Source organism: Oxyura jamaicensis, chromosome 1 (assembly GCF_011077185.1).
Source record: "Oxyura jamaicensis isolate SHBP4307 breed ruddy duck chromosome 1, BPBGC_Ojam_1.0, whole genome shotgun sequence".
In the NCBI taxonomy this organism is placed as follows: domain Eukaryota; kingdom Metazoa; phylum Chordata; class Aves; order Anseriformes; family Anatidae; genus Oxyura; species Oxyura jamaicensis.
Genome location: NC_048893.1, coordinates 34,578,875 through 34,601,632, shown reverse-complemented (window position 1 = coordinate 34,601,632; position 22,758 = coordinate 34,578,875). Strand labels below are relative to the sequence as shown.

Sequence of the window (22,758 nt, the reverse complement as noted above, 5' to 3'; positions counted from 1 at the left end):
TCAGTTTTCAAAATTTTGAGTCTCTAAAATATGAATAAAAATTAGGTATGCATAAGCAACTAAAGCAGAATTTGTCTATACAGTCATCATAGGCCAGGGCTTAAAACCTTCTAATAAATACAACTCTTAATGCATTCCTCTGGAATTCCTGCATATTTGCAGGACTACATTTGAATCACATTCATCCCAGTGGGTAACTTAAGAGTACCTTGCGAGCTATTGGCTCTTGACCTTCCATCAGCGTGTACCAGCTAACTAGCCTATTCCAGCCTTCAGTTGGCAAAAGGATGTAGTCCAGCTCATCGATGAGATGTTCCTTGAGAGACTGAGAATCACCATCTGTAAGATAAAGATATTTTCACTTCAGCACGTTAATTCTGCTAAGCTTTTAAAGAAACATTTTTTCACATAAATAGCAAACAATATTTTCTCAGTTATGTTATGGCATTCAAAGCTAAACTTTTGAAACTATTCTGGCATGCTATCCAGTACACCTGTATCATACCTATTACAGGTAGTATGCCTGCTCTCATGAAAGCAGACAAAAACCACATGCAATCATGAGCACCTATCTTGTTATCACACACCGCTTTTGGAGAATCCAATCCATTTCCCCACCTTTGCACACATTTCCACATCACCATGGACACTTCCATTTCACGTTACTGCCACATCCTTCACTGAATAGGAAAGAATGGGTAGCTACGGTAGATTGAGGCAAAGTTCAAAGTTATTCACTCCATGACAAGCTGGGAAAATGGCCTGGTACAATCCTCCTATTTAAAGGATCCTACGTGCTTTGGAAACACAGTCCCTACCAAATTCTTCACAGGGACAGCGAGGCAGCACTTGAACGACGTACAGCTTGGCAATCTCTTACATAAGTAGCATGCCTTTAGCTTTGGTTCAATGCTTATTACAGTAGTAAGAGGGCAGCTATTCTATATGTGTAAGAAGTGATTCTAGATCTGCATCACTGCAAGCTTCAGACAATCAAGGGAGCTGTCTTTCCATTTGGCAGCATACAGCTACAGGGCTGCAAACATCCCTCTATGCAGAGTGAGAACAAACTGAGACCAGACATTTATCTCCAAAGAATGAAGCAGGCTAACAAGCTTAATTAAGTATGAAGATATATATGAAGAATAGACTGTAGTAACTAGACAGTCAGTTTTCATTGTCCTACAGGAATAAATTGTAGAAAGTACACAATTAAAACTGGGTGTAAAAGTAAGGCTAAATAACCTCAAATTGCTTCAAATATTGGCTCTCCTCTTGGAAGTATTTTTGTAAATAATATTTCTAAACAAAACGAAGATGGTTACCTACATTCTTCTGTAAGGACAAAAATAAAATCTGAATATTATATGCACATGAAAAGCACTAATGACTTCTCTTGTGTCCCGTCTGCACACATTTAACAAAGAACATAAGGCATCCGCAACTAAAAAAAAATATCTCTGAGCATCAAAACCCCTCACATTTTTAAAAATTAATCATCCTTTAATAATAACTATCTTTTTTGTGTGCGTAAGAATTTAATAAAATTAGTTTTAACAATACCTTTTTTACAGGAGGTCAACACTATTCAGGACATTTAAGAGATGGGTGTTCACTTTCTTGTGGGAGGAGTGAACTAGATTCCAGCTTACCAAGACTCTAGGCATCCCCCTACTCCACTGTATATGCCACAGCTTCGGTTAGCTTAGAGGGTTTGTGGCTTTATGGCAAAACGAGGGAAACAGGAACACTTTTTGCTTTAGTCACTAGAATGGTGAAAACGCAGGAAAAGAAGGATGCAAAGCATTCTTCTACTTCTGGTAGTGTACCACTTGTGCTGACTCTTTCTCTCTCCAGCCAAGTACTTTGCTATATGAGCATAACATGGTAGAAGCATATTGTTCTCAGTTCATGCATTTTTAAGCGTGATATTTGTTGCTAACATTTAGCTCAGAGATGACAAAAGGATACTGTTTTGATAATACATAAACTATCCAGATTAAAGATGACTTGGCGAGCAGTCAGAGGGTACAAATGGTTTGCATGCATTTTTCTCAAAATAAAATCATAAATTACTTAGTAGGAAGAGCTAAACAAAGGAAACCCAACAACACACCCCCTAAATACAACCAGGCAGCTATTAGTATTATGAAGTTATTTTAGAAGAGGGGATAATGAAGTTCAGAAACGGCCAAAGTATTTGTTGCAATTTTAGCAAGAAAAATCACAGGCTTCAACATGTTCTCTTAGCTTAACTACCTTGCTTCTAACTACTTCAAAACTCTTCAGGATTTTCACGTCTCAAAAGCAAAAATGATTTCAGCTGCTTTTTCTTAATTTTTCCATATCTTTGAGTAGCAATAGCAAAGATGGAAATGCTGCTACAGACAAGTTGTCAGATACTGTTTGATCTGTTGAAGTATGTGTAAGAAGTGATTCTAGATTTGCTTACACAAAGGTAGACTTTTATATTGTGATGTCAATAAATCTGATATTTACTTCCTATCTGGTTGAATTATAGAAATCATTACGGCTGCTGCACCCGTCTCCTCATTTGTCGAAGAGCTCTGCAACGTTCAACATGTCAGTCAGAGAAGAGATGGCAAATGTCAGGGATATCAACAGGGGCCCAACACAGAATGCAAAGAAAGGAAAGAGGAAGAAAACCTCAGACTGTGGATTTCTCTTTGGGAGCCGTAATACATACATTGTTGAAGCAAAAAGTAAAACGGAATTTCACATGAACATCTCAGTGAATACACAGGAAGATCAAAATGTAATTCTTTATGGAAATAAATATAATTAATGTGACCTAATAAATGAGATGTCAACCAATGTACCTGTTGAAAAAAAAAAAAAAAAGACTTTCTTCTTTCTTTCAGTCTGTTTCAAACTATCTGCAAAAATAACAACTCTCAAGAGCCTTAAATTTTGATTCAAAACTGTCTTCACTGATTAGGAAAAATCTATATTCAGGAGCTCTATCCAAGAAACATTTGCTGAAACAATTCACTTGTTACTTAGCCCACTCAATACTATGCTTCTGGTGGTTGGTAGTACCATAAGACCATTTCACTCTAACTGGGAGTAGATTGTGGAGAGAAATACATAAACATATATTTGGGTCCAAATATCTCTTTAAAAAGTTCATAATGCATTTCTATACTGACCTGCTATTGCTAAAAGTTTGTAAGTAGAAGATACCATTTGGATTCCATTCCATCTTTCTAGAGACTCCAGCTTTTCCCTATTACAATTTTTGCAGATCCTTGTTCCCCCAAAGAATCCCTCGACACTGACAACTGAGTCCCTCATATGGAACAGTTTTCTAATTATAAAAAATTAACTATTCTAGATAACTACTTCTTTGTTGCTTGCTTTGCTTATCTAACATTGACTATATAACTCTTCTTTTCAAGATGGCGTACTTTCAACACATCTGAGAATGCTAAGATTAACCGAAGTCTCCACCTGTTAATTTTCATTGCTGTCTCTTCATCTAAATGTTCTGGAAATAAGGGAGCAGTATCTAAGTAATATGAGCACAACATACTACATCAGTTTTCTGAAATTATTTTTTCTTGAATTTAGTAATAGTTTTCCTTATCACTGGATTGTACTGAAAAACACCTGAGAAAGCATGCCTATTTTAGATTATTAAATCAGGTTCAAACAGAATATTATGATAACCACCAGTGTATACAATATACAGCTTTATTAAGTGTATTTATTAAGACAGGATTAAAAAACATAAGCATTTTCAGATTCTTTTTATACTACACTGAAAACCTAGTACAGAGTATTGCTGCTCTGCAGCAGGTGAAGCACAGCTCCTACTTGGTAAGTGTCAATGCCCTTAATTTTAAAACTTCCTTCACACAGGAACAATAGCTGCCAGACAGTAACTGGATGTATGGTATCACTGCCAATGCAGAGCTGCATTTTTAGAACCATGCCTAAGCAAACAATGAAGTTCATCCCCAAGGTTGTGTTTATTTTGAAAAGGGTATGTCAAAATGATACTAAGAAAAGTCTGTCAGGAATTTTTAGCAAAATGGCTAATATGACTTTAGATTTGGATGGCTAACCCCAACACAGACTTCACGTTCAAAGTAACTTTAACCTACTATGTTCAGATTATGCCTAATTTATCAATAATCCAGCACAGTGCCTTGCACATCTAGAAGTCACCTTTTTTTTTTTCAAAGTGGTTAGACACAGAAGAAAGAATAAGCTGTTGCTGCCTCACTGAGGATAAAAAAGGATGTTGCTACATCTGATTTCACCGACAAGTGTCACCTGAACATGCCTCCCTCACTACCAGATTTACTACAAGATTGTACAAAGGAACTAGATCCTCACATTTCAGAAAAAAAGTCACTCACCTGGAGCAAAGACCTTCAAGCTTTTGAGTGAAGAGAGCATATGACAATATAGCACCTTCATCAAAGGCACTGATACTAGTCAGACATGCACTCGCTCACAGTGACAACTAGTGCAACATGGTAGGACAAATCCCATGAAAAAGGCAAATGTCTTTAACATAACTTGTGAAATAATGAGATATGAATTACAGACGAGAAGTTTTGAATTAAGAAAGTCATAGGTCATCATAAACCCCATCAAGTTGTAAAAATTTGCATTACTACACATAAATTATGTAGTACTATTATATTTTCTGTAACTACAAAGATGAAGACCAGTTAGCTATTAGATATTCACTAGGATTTACAGATTAAATAATTATAGCCTTAACACTATTTCAATACCAGATACTGAATATAAAATTTGACCTGAGGATTAATTTTTTAAATTATCTGGGAGATAATTCTGAGACCTACGTCCACAAATCTGACAGTTCAGCAAAAGTCAGCCAGAACTGTGCAATTAAAACAGTGACAGAGTTTAACCATACTTAGAAGACCAAAAAGCATCAAGAAACTACCCTCAGTCATTTCTGACCACTTTATATTATCACTAAATTATATAACACCTTTTCCTTAAATGTTCCAGAATCAAAGTAAGGGTTTGTTGCTCGTTGACAAACATAAATTTTATACTTCAACTTAAAACCTTATCTTAAAACAACCGTTTTAGTTCAGCTAAAAAAAAATCTTGGTTAATTCAGATGAGCTGTTTGTCTACTCAACTGAATTTCATCTCCCAAGGTATCCCAAGCCATCATAACAAACTAGCAATTTTTATATCGTTAAATATTTGTTACCATTGCAAAGGAGTTCCAATAATTTTATTTATAAAGTTTTATTTCATTAGGGAAAACTATTCTAGTTCTCTTGTCACTGAAAAAAAACTCCAACAAAGGTTCACCTTCATGAATGCTGAGATTTACACAATTGACTACAAAAAATGAACAATCTGTGACAAATTTACACTAAGCATTAGTATTGGCTTACTACACAAACAGAATCAGTTACCTTTGAGAAGTCCAGAATTATCAATAGGACCAGGATACACGTTCTGATCTCCCATCTGGTATTTGTCCCAGCTGTCAAAACCAACATATTTTTTCCACTGTTTGAACCAGCGACTATCCACTAGATACCTGAAATGGAAGAAGACAGGTAAGCTCATTATTGGCAAAATCTAAAGCAAAGTTACAGTATTGCATCGTAATTAAGAAGTTACGCGTAATAATATAATTTTATTTTAGAGGGAGAATTTGAGTGGCATCTCAAGTGGATGTTTCTACCATAGCTGCTAGACCATCACACCTTTCATTTATAGTCACTTCAGATATTATAAAAGGAAGTTAAAACTCAGAGAAGAGTGTGATCTGTATGCTACTACTCCCCATATTACCAAATCACTCCTACTAAAGCAATTGTACATATCGACCTCTGAAAATGAAGAATGTTTTTGTTCCTGGCCTGCTAAACATTATCAGCATCTCCTACCAAAAAAAGACTTGTAAATTGTGAGGAATTAAAGATCCCACTAATCACAATGGACAAGTACAATTTTGCAAGACCACCAATACAGCATACCCGATGTTGAAAAATAGCAAGTTTCAAAAACATTTTCCTTTTTAGCACGAAACATCATCAGTTTTAATTCCTGTTCTCAATTCGTGAATTCAAGAGATTTAAGTTATTATACCTTTAAAATTATAGACAGTCCTTTAACAAATGAGAGGCAACTTTCAGTAAAATATTTTTTCTGCTGTGGTTTATTTATAACATTCATATGCAAGCCCCCAAACCTTGAAACTCTGACATCCTGTCAAGAACCTGAAAGTCTAGGTGTCTTCTTCTTTGAGTCAGCATCAACACATACAATAAATGTTCTGCTTTTGAGGCAGTACTAGATGTTCCTGCTACACACAACTAACAACTTCACACTTCCATATAAAGGAATCTCTCTAAACCCAGCTTCACAGTATTTCTACCCAGGTTAAACTATTGCTAGCTTGACTTTTACTGAGTCCAGTGATATCTAACATTTTATATTTCTTTTTAGTATAGAATTTCATTAAGATACCAAATTTCTTTGGTGATCCCATTTGTTTTTCCCTAAAGACTCACTTTCATTCTTTTTCCTAAAAGCATCCATCTCATCTCTTTTGTGTACCAACCCTTTTGTTACTAACCTATTACACACCAAAATACAATTATCAGGATGAATGACTGCATCAAACTAGAGAGCATAGGTAATCTTCATTCTTTTCTCCAGTGTTTGACTACTGAGCTCCTATTTGCAGCACACCAATAACATCCTACTGAACCTTTAAGACATCTCAAAACTCTTCCTGGTGATTCAAATTCCAGTCTGCTAACGCATATGGCTTTAGTAGGCATTCACCCTGTCAGAGTTACTCACAAGTACCATGGAAGAACCCAGAACTAAAGCCACAACACTCCCAGTTCTTGTAACTGAAGAAGTTGTTTACGAACAAAAACATTGCTTGGATAAGCACTTTTCATAACAGTTTTTTTTTTAAAAAAAAAAAACAAAAAACACATGACCAGAACCTTAAATCTGCAGTGACAATAAGAATTAGCAAACCAAGAACACTTAAGTCTCGACTTATTTCTTCTTTTCAGGTCCAGTTTTTCTCCCTTACACACACAGATGAAGCCTGGAGACAGCCTCAAGAAGAACTGATGGCAAATTTCTGCTAAAGGACTGATCTCTTCTGAGTAGTACTTCGAAGAAGGCTTGGTAGTCAGCTCATCAGATTTTCTTCTCAATAAGCCCCAACTTTTCAATTTCTACAGAACGCACTCCTTAAGCATATGGATCTATAGATAAGGTCCTTTAGAAAGTATGAGGTAGGAGGCATTAGATACCTGTATGTGAGATCACCACAGGCTTTTGGATGCTTACTTGCCCTATATTTCTTCAAAAACATCAAACACCAAGGTCTGAAAGGCAACTTTACAACATCTGTGAAAACAACATCCTAATTTACACGCTAAATAGTCTTGATTCAAAATATGATTACATCAACACTAATAATAAGTCTGTGAACAAGCTACTCCTATCTTTAGGAATAATTACGAACCACAGCCTTCGTTTGTAACAACCATATGTACAACAACATAAATAGCAGGGGCCGAGATGTGGCTCAGCTGCCACAGATGCAGGTCTGCCAGTGCAACAGCTCTGGTTAAGGACCAGCTCTCTGCCTCACTGCCAGCCCTACTCTGCTGCACATACCTCAGCCACCTCGCAGGTCTCCTGTCTACTCTACTACCACAACCTGCCACCACTGTTCAAAAGTTATCTCCACTACTAGTTGCTGTCTCTTCTGAAGTTGCTCAGTACATAACTTTGCCCTTGTACTTGTAAAAAATGTTTTCTTTCTGTAATCTTAAACACTTAGCAAAGTCAGACAACGGTCTCCAATTGCTTTTGGAACCAGAACTTTAAAAACAAACAAACAAACAAACCAAACAAACAACAAAAAAGTTTGGTTTTAACTAATATTACGGAAATGTATTTGAAAAGTATTTTGCTGCAAAAATATCCTTTTCCACCCTCACCAAACTTGGAAACTGGCAGTGACTTAACAGGCTGTTTTGGGCACACTGCATCACATCAGACTTGTCATGAGCCAGCATGGTTGAAGCCCTATTCCAGAATGGTGAGATACCTAACATTATGATTTTGCAATACTAAACCCTTCCAAATTAGGCTGCCCCAGCAGGCTGATCATCTTTGCGGCCCTCCTCTGGACTCATTCTAATACATCCTGTGCTGGGGGCCCCAGAGCTGAACATAGCACTCCAGGTGGGGGCTCATGATTGTAGAGGAGGAGAATCACCTCCCTCAACCTGCTGGCCACACTTTTGACACAGCAGGACTGCATCTTTTGATAATCAGAGGGCTGGAGCACCCCTCCTGTTAAGCGGGGCTGAGGTAGCTGGGGTTGTTCAGCCTGAGAAGGCTCCAGGGGACCTCAGAGCGGCCTTCCCGTACCTACAGGGGGGCTACAGGAAAGCTGGTGAGGGTCTCTTTGTCAGAGGGTGTAGTGATAGGACAACGGGGGAATGGCTTCAAACTAGAAGAGGGAAGATTTAGATTAGATATTAGGAAGATGTTATTTTCTCCAGGGGTGGTGAGGACCTGGCATAGGCTGCCCAGAGAAGCTGTGGGTGTCCCATCCCTGGAGGTGTTCAAGGCCAGGCTGGATGGGGCTTTGGGCAACCTGGTCTGGCTGGGATGTTAACTTTCCCTGCAGCAGCCCATACAGTGCTGCGCTCTGCACTTGTAGCTAGAACAGCAGTGGTATCACACCGGTGTTGTGTCTGCTGTTGAGAAGTGCTGGCACAGCATCAGGACTCTCTCTAACCCTCCCAGGGGGTGGGCAAAAAGTGAGAAAGAAACATCACCAGGGCAGCTGACCTAAACCAACCAAAGGGATATTCCATACCATATGATGTCACACTCAGCAATAAAAGGTGGAAAAAGGAAGAAGAGGGGAGGGGTGGGCTCTTGTTGTGAAAACGTCTGTCCTCCTCCCAAACACCAGCTACATGTGTTGAGGCCCTGCTTCAAGGACGTGGTCAAGCATTGCTCATTTGTGGGAAGTAGAGAGTAATTTCTTTCCTCTGCACTTCCACATAGCCTTTACTTGTTTTGTTTAGTTATTCCCTTTCCCCCTCCCTCTTCCCCTTTCCCTTTTTTCCCTTTAGTTGAATTGTTTAATTAATAATAATATTTCCTTAATAATATTTTTTCTCTTAAATTATCCTTATCTCAACCCGTGAGTTGTTCTTTCCTTTACTTCTTCCCCTCCTCATCTGAGGAGGGGGAGTGAGAGAGCGGTTGTGGTGTTCAGCTGCCGAGCACAGTAAAACCACCACAGGGAGGTGTCCCCGTCCATGGCAGGGGGGTTGGAATTAGATATTTTTTAAGGTCCCTTCCAACCAAAACCATTCTGTGATTCTCTACACACAGAAAAACACATTTTGCAACACGAGTATCCACATAAAGCCTTACTTTCTTACATTAAAGCCTTTGCTGAACTCACCTTTTCAGGTTCCAACAGTACCATACCAGATTTAATGATCACTGCAGCAATACATATGTACCAAACCTCAAACTTGTGAAATTAAATGAGAATCAGCTTCTTCTATCAAAAATGACAAGCCTGTGAGAACAGGTATACAATGTGAAGTGAAGCAGCATCACAACAGCTCCCATGTATACTTTAAAATATTTGGTATGTTTGTTACTAGAAGCTCTCAATTATATTTTTACTACTTTAAAGTCCTCTTAAGCCATACTGGAGGAAAAAAAAATGAGCAAAATAGGTTTAAATTTTACAAAGATACTAAGTACCTCTGTTTCTAGAAATCAATAGATGCAGATATCTTCAGATGTGATTTGGCTCAATGAACACAAGAATGTTTTTGGAGTTAAAGACCCAAAAGAGAAAGCATGAGGCTTTTAAAGTTTCTCCTCTAAACTATTCCCTACCAAATTCATGAGAAAAGTATTTATCTATTACCCACAAATGAGCGGGGAAAAGAGAATAGAGTGAACAGAAGCCTGCATTAGGCAATTTAATTTACTTAATTTAAAAGATCACATGAATAAAAATTGGAAAATTCAGTGAAAACCAAATATAGTTCACTTGAAAATTACAAAAAGAAAATCAAATCTCTTGCAAACAAATTTTCTCTGAACAATAACTAACCATTGCAATCAAATGAGTGTTACCTTCTGTTTTCTGGAATAGAAAAACACACACTAGACCCTACCATGGAAGCTTGAATTGGTACGATCAAGTTAAATGGAGTGACTTTATTATACAGAGTTCATATATAATTCAATATAGAGTCTGATATTAAAGATAATTGTCCTGGCAGACCCAGGGCAAAGGAAAAAGGCTGATAATTGAATCATTGGTATTTGTGTGTTTGTCTAGTTAACGTACAAATAGCAGCAGTTCTTCCCACATTTGCAAAAATCAAGTTCTTTCACTCTGCCTATACAAATCCCAATTCCTTTTACAACCAACTCTTAATATTTGAGTCATTTTTCTTTAATAAATGGAAAAAGGGATACTGAATTGGATTACTGTGATATGCCATCATCCTTTGTTTTATACACAACTTCAGTCTTGTGAGGATCCTGAAGGCCAGCAGCATTCTCACCTTTCTCCTCCTCTGCTGTGGCCTCCCAGCACTGTTCCATAACAGCCACAAAGGTGTGTTCAGGAACACAGCCACCCCACAAAGGTGTGTTCAGGAACACAGCCACCCTCAGGCATTTGTTCTCCCAACAAACCCTCCAGTCTCATCCCCCTCTCCACCCTATGGCCTCTACTTAATTCATCTCAATTTGAATGAAACTATGAATCTTAAAAAAGGAAAGCTGTAATTTTGCTCAGAAGAGAAATTATCACACAGGCATTCATTAAAACAATGGACATGTTGCCTAACAAATTACTGCTCCTGTAGAACCATGTTACTTTCCAAATGCTTTGCATTAAATGTCTGATCATACAAGTAACAGAAAATTTTGATTTTTGGACTTAACAGTGCAAGAAAGCTTGGGATTCATTGTTCTAGATTTCACATGGTCATGGTTAACACTTCATCAACTTTTATTCTTCTGCATTCAATTAATTAATTTTGCTACTGACCAAATTTTCCTCTGCAACGTCTCTTTACAGAGTTCTCCTTACTGAAGAGTTCTAACTTTTCTGCTTCCTAACACAAAAATGCAAAAACCTAGAACACCTCTTTTATAACCTCGGAACCTGTATTTACATGCTGAAATAGATTCATATTTCTAGCACAAAAACAAAGGCTACCTATAAATCATTGAGGTATGTAAGACTGATAAGAACTATAAGGCACTGTCAAGTTCTTTGCCTGGAAAGAAAACATGTTAAGGACAACCAAATCTTAAAAAAAAAAAAATCACTTGAAATCTGAGTTTATCTGAAGAAAACCTGTCCAATAGTACAATGCAGAAAAGCAAAATGAAAAATGGACAAATGTAAAAAAATTGAAAGCTACTCGAATTATTTTGTCTTTATCTCTTTCCTTTTTTCTTGCTTGAATTCACCATGAGTAGTACTTGGTTTAGCTAGTATTTTGGACGTATGGACAAAGACACGATGACTAATTAAATAAAGAAGTTAAACTGGTGCAAAGCACTGTTCTTAAAATTGAATTCTGTAGCTATTAAAAATAAGTTCATATCTGTTAAGCATCAGTAAAACTGATTATTCGCAGACAAATAATTGGCTTCATCCTTTTTTTGCAAGATGCATTCTGAGGGCTAATGAAAAGATCATGTAGAAAGAAGGGAAGATCGTGTAATTTGTGTGCACTCAAGGGCAAAGCTTAATACTTCAGTTAATACAGAATGTATTATGAAGCTGTATGTATCTATACTTGAATAGTTATTTTTAAATAGCAAGATCAAAACGAAGAAGATCTAACAAAATGATCTTCCTGGTTAAGGAAGAAACAGTCCGATGCCACAGTTAGGACTGCTTACAGACCACATCAAAACCTAATAATCAAACTTGGATTGAAACTATTATAGATTTGATAAGGCTCTATATGTCTTCATACAACCACAGAATGGTTTGGGTTGAAGGGATCTTAAGTATCATTTAGTTTCAACCCCCGCTACCATGGGCAGGGACACCTTCCTCTAGACCAGGTTGCCCAAAGCCCCATCCAGCCTGGCCTTGAGCACCTCCAGGGATGGGGCAACCACAACCTCTCTGGGCAACCTGATCCAGTGCCTCACCACCTTCACAGTAAAGATTTTTTTCCTAATATATAATCGAAACCTACCCTCTTTTAATTTGTAGCTATTCTAGCTTGTCCTATCACTGCACTCCCTGACAAAGAGTCCCTCCCCAGCTTTCCTGCAGGCCCAGCTTTCCTTTAGGTACAGAAAGGCTGCTCTAAGGTCTCCTGGAGCCTTCTCTTCTCCAGCTTGAACAACTCCAACTCCCTCAGCCTGTCTTCATAGGAGAGATGCTCCAGCCCTCTATCCTTGAGGTCTTACCAGAGCCTACCCATGATAAGAAATCATAACTTAGAAAGTACTGCTTTATTCATTATCCCAATATTCAGCTCTTAACAGCCTTTATGAACAAAGATGAGCAGGATATTTATATAAGAAGTCTGGTAATGACTTTAATTTCTTTTTAGAGATAATGTCCTTTCATCAACTCAGGATCCACCAACATTGTTTATGCTTCTTAATTTAAACAAGTAGGGAGTTTATTCTCAGACTGATATTTTTAAGAGTGAACTCAGTAGACCAGCTTTACACAACTGTGAGATAACATATGCATTACACCGAACAGAAGGTTTTAGTGAATTATGTAGCCAAGAAAGAGAAATTACAGATATAGGGACACATTTTGAAAAATGCTAACAAATACTGTAGCTGCGAGTTTTTACAGTGAATTACTGGCTATATGTATGTACATATATATTTTGCATATGTTAGGCATATTAGCATTGGCTGCATTCACTTCAATGGCAATCTGATATGGGTATGAGAAGTTGTTTTGATTTACTAGGGAACACAGTCCCAGTAGCTGTAATCTTGCACCTTCACAAGAACTTGTTCTCAAGCAACACATGAAACAGGGATTTTTTTTTTCCATTTTTCCATCCCTCCCCCCCCCTTATTCCAATTTTTCCATTAGGAAAAATGGAAATTTGTGTTCAAATGCCATACAATTCCCTCATCTTTATGCAAGAAGGATTTAACATGTTCAAGATTATGCTACAAAAGAAATGCAGTTACAACATGCTCAGCTTAGGGGATCAATATCCTAAAGCACTTAAAGCACATTACTAAGATCCAGACTTCTTAGCACTAAAGAAAAAAGGGAAAAGTCAGAAATTAAGACTATAGATTTTGATCTTACAACCAAACTAGGTGCAGCATTCTCAGCAAGATCAACAAGGCTACTCACCTACACTAAACAAAGCAGGCAAACCTTACAACCTAGTTTATCTTTTTGTCAGTGTTACAATACCCATGATATAATCAACCATCTGAAAACAAAGTATTTACCTATGATAGACCTATGATATTTTAAGAGGAAAAGACATACCTCGAGTAAACAGAACTATGTCTGCTAAAACCTTAATTCTTACGTGAATTTCAGCACATTTTAGGGGAAACATCAAAAACTTTTCACATGCACTTGAGATTAGATATGCTTCACTGAATATGTACTGTCCCAGATACAAAAATAGCATACCATGCATTAGTAAAACAGAGATAAAAAATGCCTGCACATCAGGTTTGTTATGATGTTTCACTTGTACATTTGTTACTATTACCTAATACAAGGAAGGGTTTCAAAGCAGTCCAATGCTGCAGCAGCTTTCTGACCTCTGGAGCTGATGGAGAAAGCTACCCGAAGACATCAAGTTCAAAACTATGGACTGTTTCTTTTTTATAACCATTATTTATATTTGTTACTTATCCCCGCTGGAATGAAGACTTCACTCAAGCAGGAAACACAACATTTCACTCTCGGACATCAGCGGCCAAGCTAATGGACAGGCTAACAAACCCAGCTTCAGGCCTAAAAGGCACCCAGAGGACTTGTAGCCAAGACTGAAGGAGAAAATTGCCTCGGATTCCTACATATGCTGTGCTGAGGGGCAAACCTTTAAAATCAAGACAACTTCAAAACAAGGTGAGCTGATTAACTTTAATAAGTAAATGCTTGGCATTTATGGGTATAAATAGATCTGTCACCTCACATCACTTGTTTAGAGGAAAACAAAAAACAAAACAACAAAAAAAACCAACAACACCTTGTAACGCACACAGAAATGGCCCCAGTTCAAGCGTGGCCTACTTCACTACTTCTGACTGGAGCTTCAGAAGGCTTCAAAAGATACACCTGCTCCCATTTGTAAAATGTGGTTTGCCTGTCTGAAGGAGATTATAACATACATGGGACAACTTATACTCCAGTTCTCCAAGATGCCATTTTCCCTTTGAAAGGCAACAAGTTTCAATACCGCATGGACTCAGCATCATCACCACAAAAGGTGAAAAAGCTGAAATTCGCAATCTTGCACCATAACCTCCAGCAACACTCCCCTCTAAGCAGCTGATGACAAAAGGCCTTATTTGAACCCTTTGTCCTCACATTGCATTTGCTCGTCTTCAAGTCTTACTTCAGGCCAGTGTGAGCTTACTAATCATGTAAAGGAATTGAAAAGTATAGTGAGGATGTCCCTTCATATCTTCTGACATTATAGAATCGACTATTTCCTCAAAAAGCAATGGTAACTGTTGGTCATACCTAGCTGACCCCATACAGAAGCTATTTCCCAATATTAACTTCCCCATTTGGTACCATTTTTCTCTAAGTAACTCTTTCATTTGAATGATTTCTCAACAGCTATTGACAATTACAAAGCACAATATTTATTCCTCTTCCTCTTTTCCTATGCTTGGGTTGTTTACAAGGCACAGATTACTTATGACCTTAAACTATTTTAAATAATATATATCTCAAAGTTGTATTAAGGCATGTGATCTTTTACTTCATTCTTATTGTTAGAGGCAAACAAGGTTTGTTTAGAAATAATGTAAACCAGCATTAAAAAGTGAAAGATGACTATTTCAAACTTGCTTTAGCTGAAGACACTAAACAGACTAAATCTATATTTAGGCTGAGTTTAGACCAGTTATTCTGACCTCATCTAGCTCCTACAGACAACCACACTCAGCAAACGGTTCACTACATGTGTTGTTATTCTGTGGGTCCCATTAAAGCGAGACAAAATGGTGAATATTTCCAGCATTTACAAAAGACTGCTGATCTCTGTGCTGCAGGGCCATTCGTCTGGTTCCCACTTGTGTTCTCTTATTAATTATTGGACTTGCAGTTTCTTCAACATAACCTATGAATTACTGGGTACGTAACACTTTTAGTGTATTTTCCCAATATATGGATACCAGTGACAAATACCTTGGTCCTCTTAGCCCTATGTTGAAATATGAAAACAATTATCAGTTAGTAGCCATGCATTATATTCAAATGTGTGTTCATATTAGGTCAATCAATTAAAGTTACCAACAAGACCGCATCCTTATGAATGATCAAGTGTAGAGAATTTTGGCAGGCAAAATTGGGATGACTTTATAACAGCCTGCAAACACTAACGAGAACAAAAAAATAAAGCTATAACCAATAATAAAATGTTAAATACAATTTTAAATAAATAAATAAATTTATAGATAATTATTAATTTTCTAAATAAATTTTCTAAAGCTTTAAAATTTTGCTGCTGCATGGGTATTGTTCACTTAACAGAAGAAATTAATAGAACTAGCAGGAAAGCTGCTAATGGATTTCTAAAGTTCTTTCATGGTCCTATGGCTTTTTGTGTAATTTAACTTCACCTGTGGTTTACCACACATTTTGATGCAATAAACCTTAACTCAGCATCAACACCATAGAAGCATGACTGGATTCATTCTTTACCTTAACACACAGGCTGATAGGAAAATGTTTGAACAGTATGATTACAATCTTGGTATGCACCATTTTTGTCAAAAGCATTCTGAATACGTTACTCAGCTTTATACTGAGACAATTAACAAGAGGTAACATAACCTGAATTTATTTATACTACCCAGTAGGTCAGTCTTTCACTTTCAAAATCAAAACAGTTAACTTTAATGTACTACTGAGATACTTCGGAGTGACACGCTCATTTCCCCACTGTGTACTGCTAGAACATCAAATCTGCACACAAGCGATCATGATTTTAACAGCAAAACTGTGCAAATTGTCCAGAGAGATAGCTAAGGATTTTTTTTTTTACCCTTGTCACTGTGCATGAGTATAGATGAAGCAACAGTGAGGACAAAGTGGAACGGTGTTGCTGAAAGCAAATTAGGACTCCTGTTTAAAGGCACAGAATCTAATTTTTGTTCTTTCTTCCAACTATGAAGATAATGAGGAGTTTGTACCTGTATTTCTACTTTGATTAACCTAGACAAAATTGCTTGATGAGGTGTACCCATGATTAACAAATGCCTTCAAAATTCAAATTTATTTCAGAATTAACAAGTGCTTGAAAGTTCAAGAAGGCAATTATTCTACTTCATTACGTAAAAATTAAACCATCAATTTATTCAAAAAGTAGGTAAATCCACAAGCAAAAAACAGGTCAAGAAAAAATAAATCACTTAAATCAGTTTTATGAACTCTTAGTCCATATTTCACATCCCTCCTCTGAAATTAAATGTTTATTGAATGAAATGCACCCACGTATTTCCAAATCAACTTTCAGTCAAATACCCGCTACAGCCCCCCATGCTCAGTTCCCATAATGTACTGCAGTAGCCTAAGCAGCACTTCACACATAACACCAAGAGCTGACCAAAATCCTGAGTAAGTCAAAACAAATGACTGCATTTGTGCGTTAAATTTTAAGTTACTTGTGAATACTACATTAACAAGCACGTATTTTGAATACATACATAAATTCCCCATTTAAGTAAAGGTTTCTCAAAAAAAAATAATTTAACTCCTAAATCAATGTTTGACTTCTCGTTTTCAGGTAAAAGCCTAACACAAAAATGCCTTTCTCACCCTGCCCAATCAATCAACAGAGGAGATTTACACCTACTTATTTCCATTGCAAGCATTCTCCCAGAAGAATTTTAAACAGAACACTTTGTACATCTCCGTAAGCTGGTGGTGAAAGGGTGCACCACTCCACAGCCAGTGAAATAAATTAAACACAGAACTTCAGCAGTAAGATCTTGAAGTCAAAAATCAGCAACCAGAGCCTCATTTGAAGGAATAAGAACCGAAATGTCAATTCTATCTTTGGAACAATAAAAAGGGGGTTCCCTGTTTCTCATCATACTGGTTTCTCATTGTAATAGTTTAGGATGTTTTTCCAAATGTCAGAGGTGCAGGTCCATTACACTTCACCATGCTGTCAGTGAAATCAAGTAAAATCTTCCATTACTGTTCTATCTAGAGTCTGTTAATGCACAGCACAATGACAGATGATCAAACATGGAAAACACTAGTAAGACCACAGTATAAAATGCTATTAAAGCTAAGCACTTCAACAGCAAGGTTAGCAGCAGTGACGGGCACTGCAAGGTCTTCAGGTAGGGCTGTATGTTCCCGATCAAGAATCGGGTTTTCATTATAACCGGTATTTAAATGCTTACCAATTTTTTGAGGGGAAACAGTTTAAAGTTGTGTTCCCCCCATCTGGAGGGGAAATCCTTCAAATATGAACTTCCTAAATCATTCATTGTAAAGCATTTTACCCCACTTAAAATTGTACCTATTCTCTTCAGTGACTATGACTTTTACAATGAGAAACAGCCAATAAAATTCCTACAGCACAAAAAATTATTATATTTTCTTCACCTGCCAAGAAATATACTCCTTCAATAACAGTAGTACCCCTCTGGAATCACTAGAATTTCAGAAGTGATGTGTATCAGAGACACATCTGAAAGAACACAAAATATTACACTTCTGTGGTTTTTGTAATTTGCAAGTCTTAAAAATCAAGAAAAGGTTGAGCATTTGTCTCAGCATTATGTAAGCTCAAGAATGGCAGCAAAATTCATTGGCTAGAAATCTTTATGTGCTAGCCTAAAAACCCTTATCCTAGAAGACGTCTTCTTCTTAAGAACCCTTATCCTAGAAGACATCTTCTTAAAAACCCTTAGCTTAGATGTCTTTTTGAAAACCCTTAGCCGAGAAGATGTCTTCTTAGTAAGTATGCCAGCACAGCACTCAACAATCTACTGAAGTAGACAAAGGCTCTTAAGTTCTGTTAGGCAAGGATTTCTCCTTCTCTATTAAAATTTGAGAATGTTGACCTCATTCCAAATGAACACCTTCTGTGACATGCGGGCACCAAAACTGGGCAGCAAGAATGGTATCAGTAGTATATTACTGTACATCTCTACACTGCTACTCAGTATTCCCTATTTAAGCATCTAAGAATTGCATTTGTTCCCCTAGACGCCAAATAAACTCATGGCAGTTATCTGCCCACTGTAACAGTCTAATTCTTTTTCAAGTTGCTGCTTTTAGAAATATAAATGCCATTTATATTCTCTTCTGTTAGATGAAAAAAGCACATTGGGGAAATTCTGTGAGAAAGAGAGAGAAAAGTTGGTGAAACTCACTGATAAATCTGCGCTGTTGGTCGTTATTAGTCACTGCTACCCATTACAAAGTGAACCATTTACTGGCAGGTGATACCCAAAGGTGAGATATGTGGTCTCAAGCCTAGACCACAGAGGGCCAATGCGTGTAAGAGGTAGCAAAGTAAAGAGTATGAAACCATCTACAATGTCTTATTTAAGTAACTGAGGCAACATTGCTGACTAAGAGAGCTTCAGCAGAACAGGAACTACAGGGAAAGCAGGGCTGAAAGTGGTCTTAAAGGTAAAGACAACAAGTTATACCTCAACATGAGGGAGAAAATTAGAGATAATCACACAAGAGGAAGTCACACACAAGAACTGACAGAGTCTTCAGCAACCCTTGGAGAAAACTGTTCCAAGATCAATATCTTTCAGTGTTGAAAACTATCTCAGTGACACTGTAAAAGCAGAAAAACTTGGCAAGGTTCTTAAAAGTAGCACTGCAGCTCCAAAGGCATTAAATGACAACATTAAGATCACTTGGTCACGCAAAATATTCAATGATTGAAAACTGATGAACGCCAACAGCTCTTAACTTTCTGAGAGTGGATACAGGAAGACACTGAGTTCACATTTCTCTGCAGTAGTAACAACCCCCCTTTTTTTTAAAAAAAAAAAATCTTTCTGAATGAGAGGTTAAAATCTCCACAAACACTAAAAATTCTTCTCAGTTCTCATCATAAGAATTATACTGAGAAGTAATCATACGCAATCCTAAGACTGTGAGATACAAGATGAAACTGAGCATTCCTTCTCTTTCAAGACAGAACAATAGGTTTTTCAACCACAGAACCTGAAGGACCTTTGGAAAATACTGCAATATATATATTTCAAGTTCTGTGGAAAGACAGCGTGTTTTTTAACGCTGAATTAACAAATAAAAGTTGTTAGCACTTTTTAAAACAACTAATAAACTAAGGAGGTTCTTGCTTGGAAAAGCTTATATTTGATGTTAAATTGATTTATCTGTTTATAGAAATATGAAAAATTGAAAGATGGAAGAATCCTCAATCTCTCCTAGTTTATTCATTTAATTTATTAACTGCCCATAAAAGGATGCAAAAAAGACCACCTGGACAGATTAGTCCATATTCCTGTCCCTGATGACAGAACAGTTAGAAGATACTGATCTTGCCCATCCACTGAGGCAATATATTTTTATCCATACTACACCCAAGGTATTTTTGAAAACATTCCATGAAGCAAATTTTACAGCTCATGGTCTGTTCAAATAGGGTATTTGAACATAATTATGCCCTATCAAACTAACTTTTTACTATCTAACTTTAGAAACATTGCATTTAAACCAGTTTCATTTCTTTCTCTCTACAGTAAATGTGAAGAACTGATGAAGAAGTTCATTGCCCTCTCTATACGGTAAGAGGCTTGCCTCTCCTTGCTCTATTCTTCATTTCCTTTTTTCTTAAGGGGAACCCCCAAAGCCTTATACTTTATACATAGCTACAGTTCTCTGAATTCTTGGGAGACTGTCTGTGTAAGCTGGTAATTTTAAAAGCACTGTATTAAGTATAGTGCTTGAAAGCTCAAACAGAACAAGCTGATACAGCATTGCTCACATTTTTCAGCAATATTTACTATTGAACGAATGAATGAAAATTGCAATTCTGAATCATGACTTACAGCACTTTAACTATTATGTTTCCTTACCAATGTCCTGAAAGAATAAAAAGGTACTACCAAAATATCTCTGAATAAAGCACTTGGACTAAACACACTCCTTAATTTGTGAAGTTAAATACATAGCTCTAACTATTAATCCTATGAATGTACCTGTATACGCATTCATGTTCCTAGACGCAATAGTTCATAAGTCACAATGAATGGGACTTTGCCATAGCTTATTCAGCTCTGCAACACTGGATTAACATTAGTGTCACAATCACATTGAAATATACTTATTTTCAGAGAATGTTTAGAAGCTTATTTCGCTTAACTGATTTTTCCATTTAAAAATATTTAGCGTAATAATAATAAAAAAACCAAACAGCTCTGTCCGTAAGTGCACTGTGTTAGTCATTACGCAAACCAGTCATAAAGTTAGTTTCACTTTGAATAACACTAACTGTTCTAGATTTTTTTTTAGTACTCAGGAAATACTCAACAAAACCATTAAAAAAATCTCTTAGAAGATTACATGCCCAAGCACTCTTGTACTACTGCCGGTCATTTTCAACACTACCGTTCGAATTGATTTTCTTTTTCTAGTTGCTTGTACTTTTTCAGTTGAAAGCAGCCTGCTCATATGCCAAAAAGTGAACATATACTCAGCAGTACTTGAATAATGCATCAGAATGTATGCTTCTGACACATGCTGCAGTATCAACACTGTTAAATATAGTCTTTTATAGAACTGGAACAGTGAGTGATGACAGCTGAAACGAGGTGGGTTAGCTCTACTTTTGCGTATTCGTATTTAATTTTCAGTAAGTTAACGTTTCAGCCTTTGTCTTTGGGTGACAGCTTCACGAGGAAAAAGATGAAGAGGTTGAGTGGTGGAAAAAGTGTCAGTTCCCTTTTTTTTCGTTCCCTCAAAAAACCCTAACGAAACCCCCCAAAAGACACCCAGCTTGCTACCTAGCCTTGAACAACTACAACTAGAGGCGCAGCGTTACCAAGCGCACGCTGGAAGGCCGTGTTTATTTAACCTAGATCTTTTCAGCCATGGGTTCTTGCATTGACAACCCGCACGGCCCACCAAGCAGCATTTTCTGCTGGCCAGGAATCCTGTTTTGCTGCGGAACACACCATCAGGTAGGCCTGCAAGCACCTTTGGGGGCTGCTTCTTGGGGAATTCACACGTTCACTGTCAAAGTTTAAACGCAAGGATTGAAATGACAGCCGCGGACGGGCTTTAGGACACCCCGGTGAGGTCAGAACTGGTTTTTCAGGTTAAAAAAAAAAAAAAAAAAAAAAAAAAAAAAAAAAAAACGAGCCGTTTCCTCCCTACGGCGCAGAGCATGGCAGAAGCGCTGACGAGGGGCTGCCCTCCCCGGGCCTCGCAGCTCGCCCTGCGGCCTCCGGGCCCCGCAGAGCCCGGGGCCGCCCCCGGCCTCGCCCCCCCGCCGCCGGTGCCCCCCAGATCTGGGCTGAGGGGGCAGAACGGCGCTGCCGTGCCCCCCCCCCGGCTCCCCGTGCCCCCCCGGCTCCGCCAACCGCCCGCTGGGGGAGGGCGAGGGGAAGGAGGGCGCTCCCCGCGCCGGCCGAGCGCCACCGGGGGCGGAGGGAGCCGCCCGCGTCGCCCAGCCAGCCCCGGGTGCCTGTCGCCTTCCTCCCTCACCAAGTGTCGCCCTTGCGGAGGGCGGTTTTGAGCAGCGCCGCCACGTCCGTGCGCTGGGTCTCCAGATCCGCCGCGCCTCCCTCCGCCATCTTCTCGCCCCGGCGGCAACGACAGCGGCGGCGGCAGCGGCGGCGGCTGGGGCAGGAGCGGGCCGCGCTGCATGCTGGGACTGACGCCGCCGGGGAGCCGCCCTCGGCCCCCGCCCTGCCCACGGGCCGCGGGGAGGGGGCGCGGGGAGGCGGCGCGCCGCAAGGCCGCCTGGCGGCCGGGAGGTCTCGCCGCTGAGGGGCCGCATCCTGCCTGAGGGACGGGCCCTGGTGGTGTCCCCTTGTCCCCGTGTGCCCTTGTCCCCTTGTCCCCGTGTCCCCATGACACTGCCAGAGCCCGGCTTGCCCCGTGAGACCACGCTTCAGGATGGGGCAGAAAGGGGAGATCGCCTTTCTGGAATAAAGGGCTGCTTGCGATCCGTCAGCGTTTCCATCGAGGTGTATGCGCGGTGAGGCGCTGTGCCTTGCTGGTGAATGTGTTGTCCATAGGTTTGAGTGGTTTGGATTCCTGGCGTCGGGATAGCCGCATAACCCGTGTCACTGTGCAAATGCTGTTGTGAATGTGGATGTGCTGGGTGACTTGCTTTAACTTTCCCAGACCTTCACAAAACCACACGGTAATTTCTTGTGTTTGTTTCAGTCCCTCTTATCTGGGCCTGATGTCCGTACAAACACTGCAACTTGACATCTGGCATCTCACCAAAACCCAGACGAGTCCCCGTGTTACATGGCGGT

At 38.8% G+C, this 22,758-nt stretch overlaps 1 protein-coding gene across 6 annotated transcripts in view; it reads right to left on the bottom strand.

Annotated features, from left to right (window-relative positions):
- USP15 (ubiquitin specific peptidase 15) overlaps positions 1–22,144 on the bottom strand; it is a 72,401-nt gene extending 50,257 nt beyond the window's left edge. For 2 of the 6 annotated variants that reach the window (XM_035332642.1, XM_035332652.1), the window contains exons 1-3: positions 21,977–22,139; positions 5,436–5,563; positions 209–339 (exon numbers count right to left, since the gene is read on the bottom strand). In XM_035332642.1, the coding sequence (XP_035188533.1) occupies positions 209–339; positions 5,436–5,563; positions 21,977–22,065 (348 nt within the window). In that variant the 5' untranslated portion in view covers positions 22,066–22,139. Of the gene's footprint in view, positions 1–208; positions 340–618; positions 756–5,435; positions 5,564–21,976 lie in introns of those variants that run through there. The other 4 variants (XR_004752719.1, XM_035332680.1, XM_035332634.1 and 1 more) reach the window with 4 other exon arrangements.
- Between the last annotated feature and the right edge of the window lie 614 nt (positions 22,145–22,758).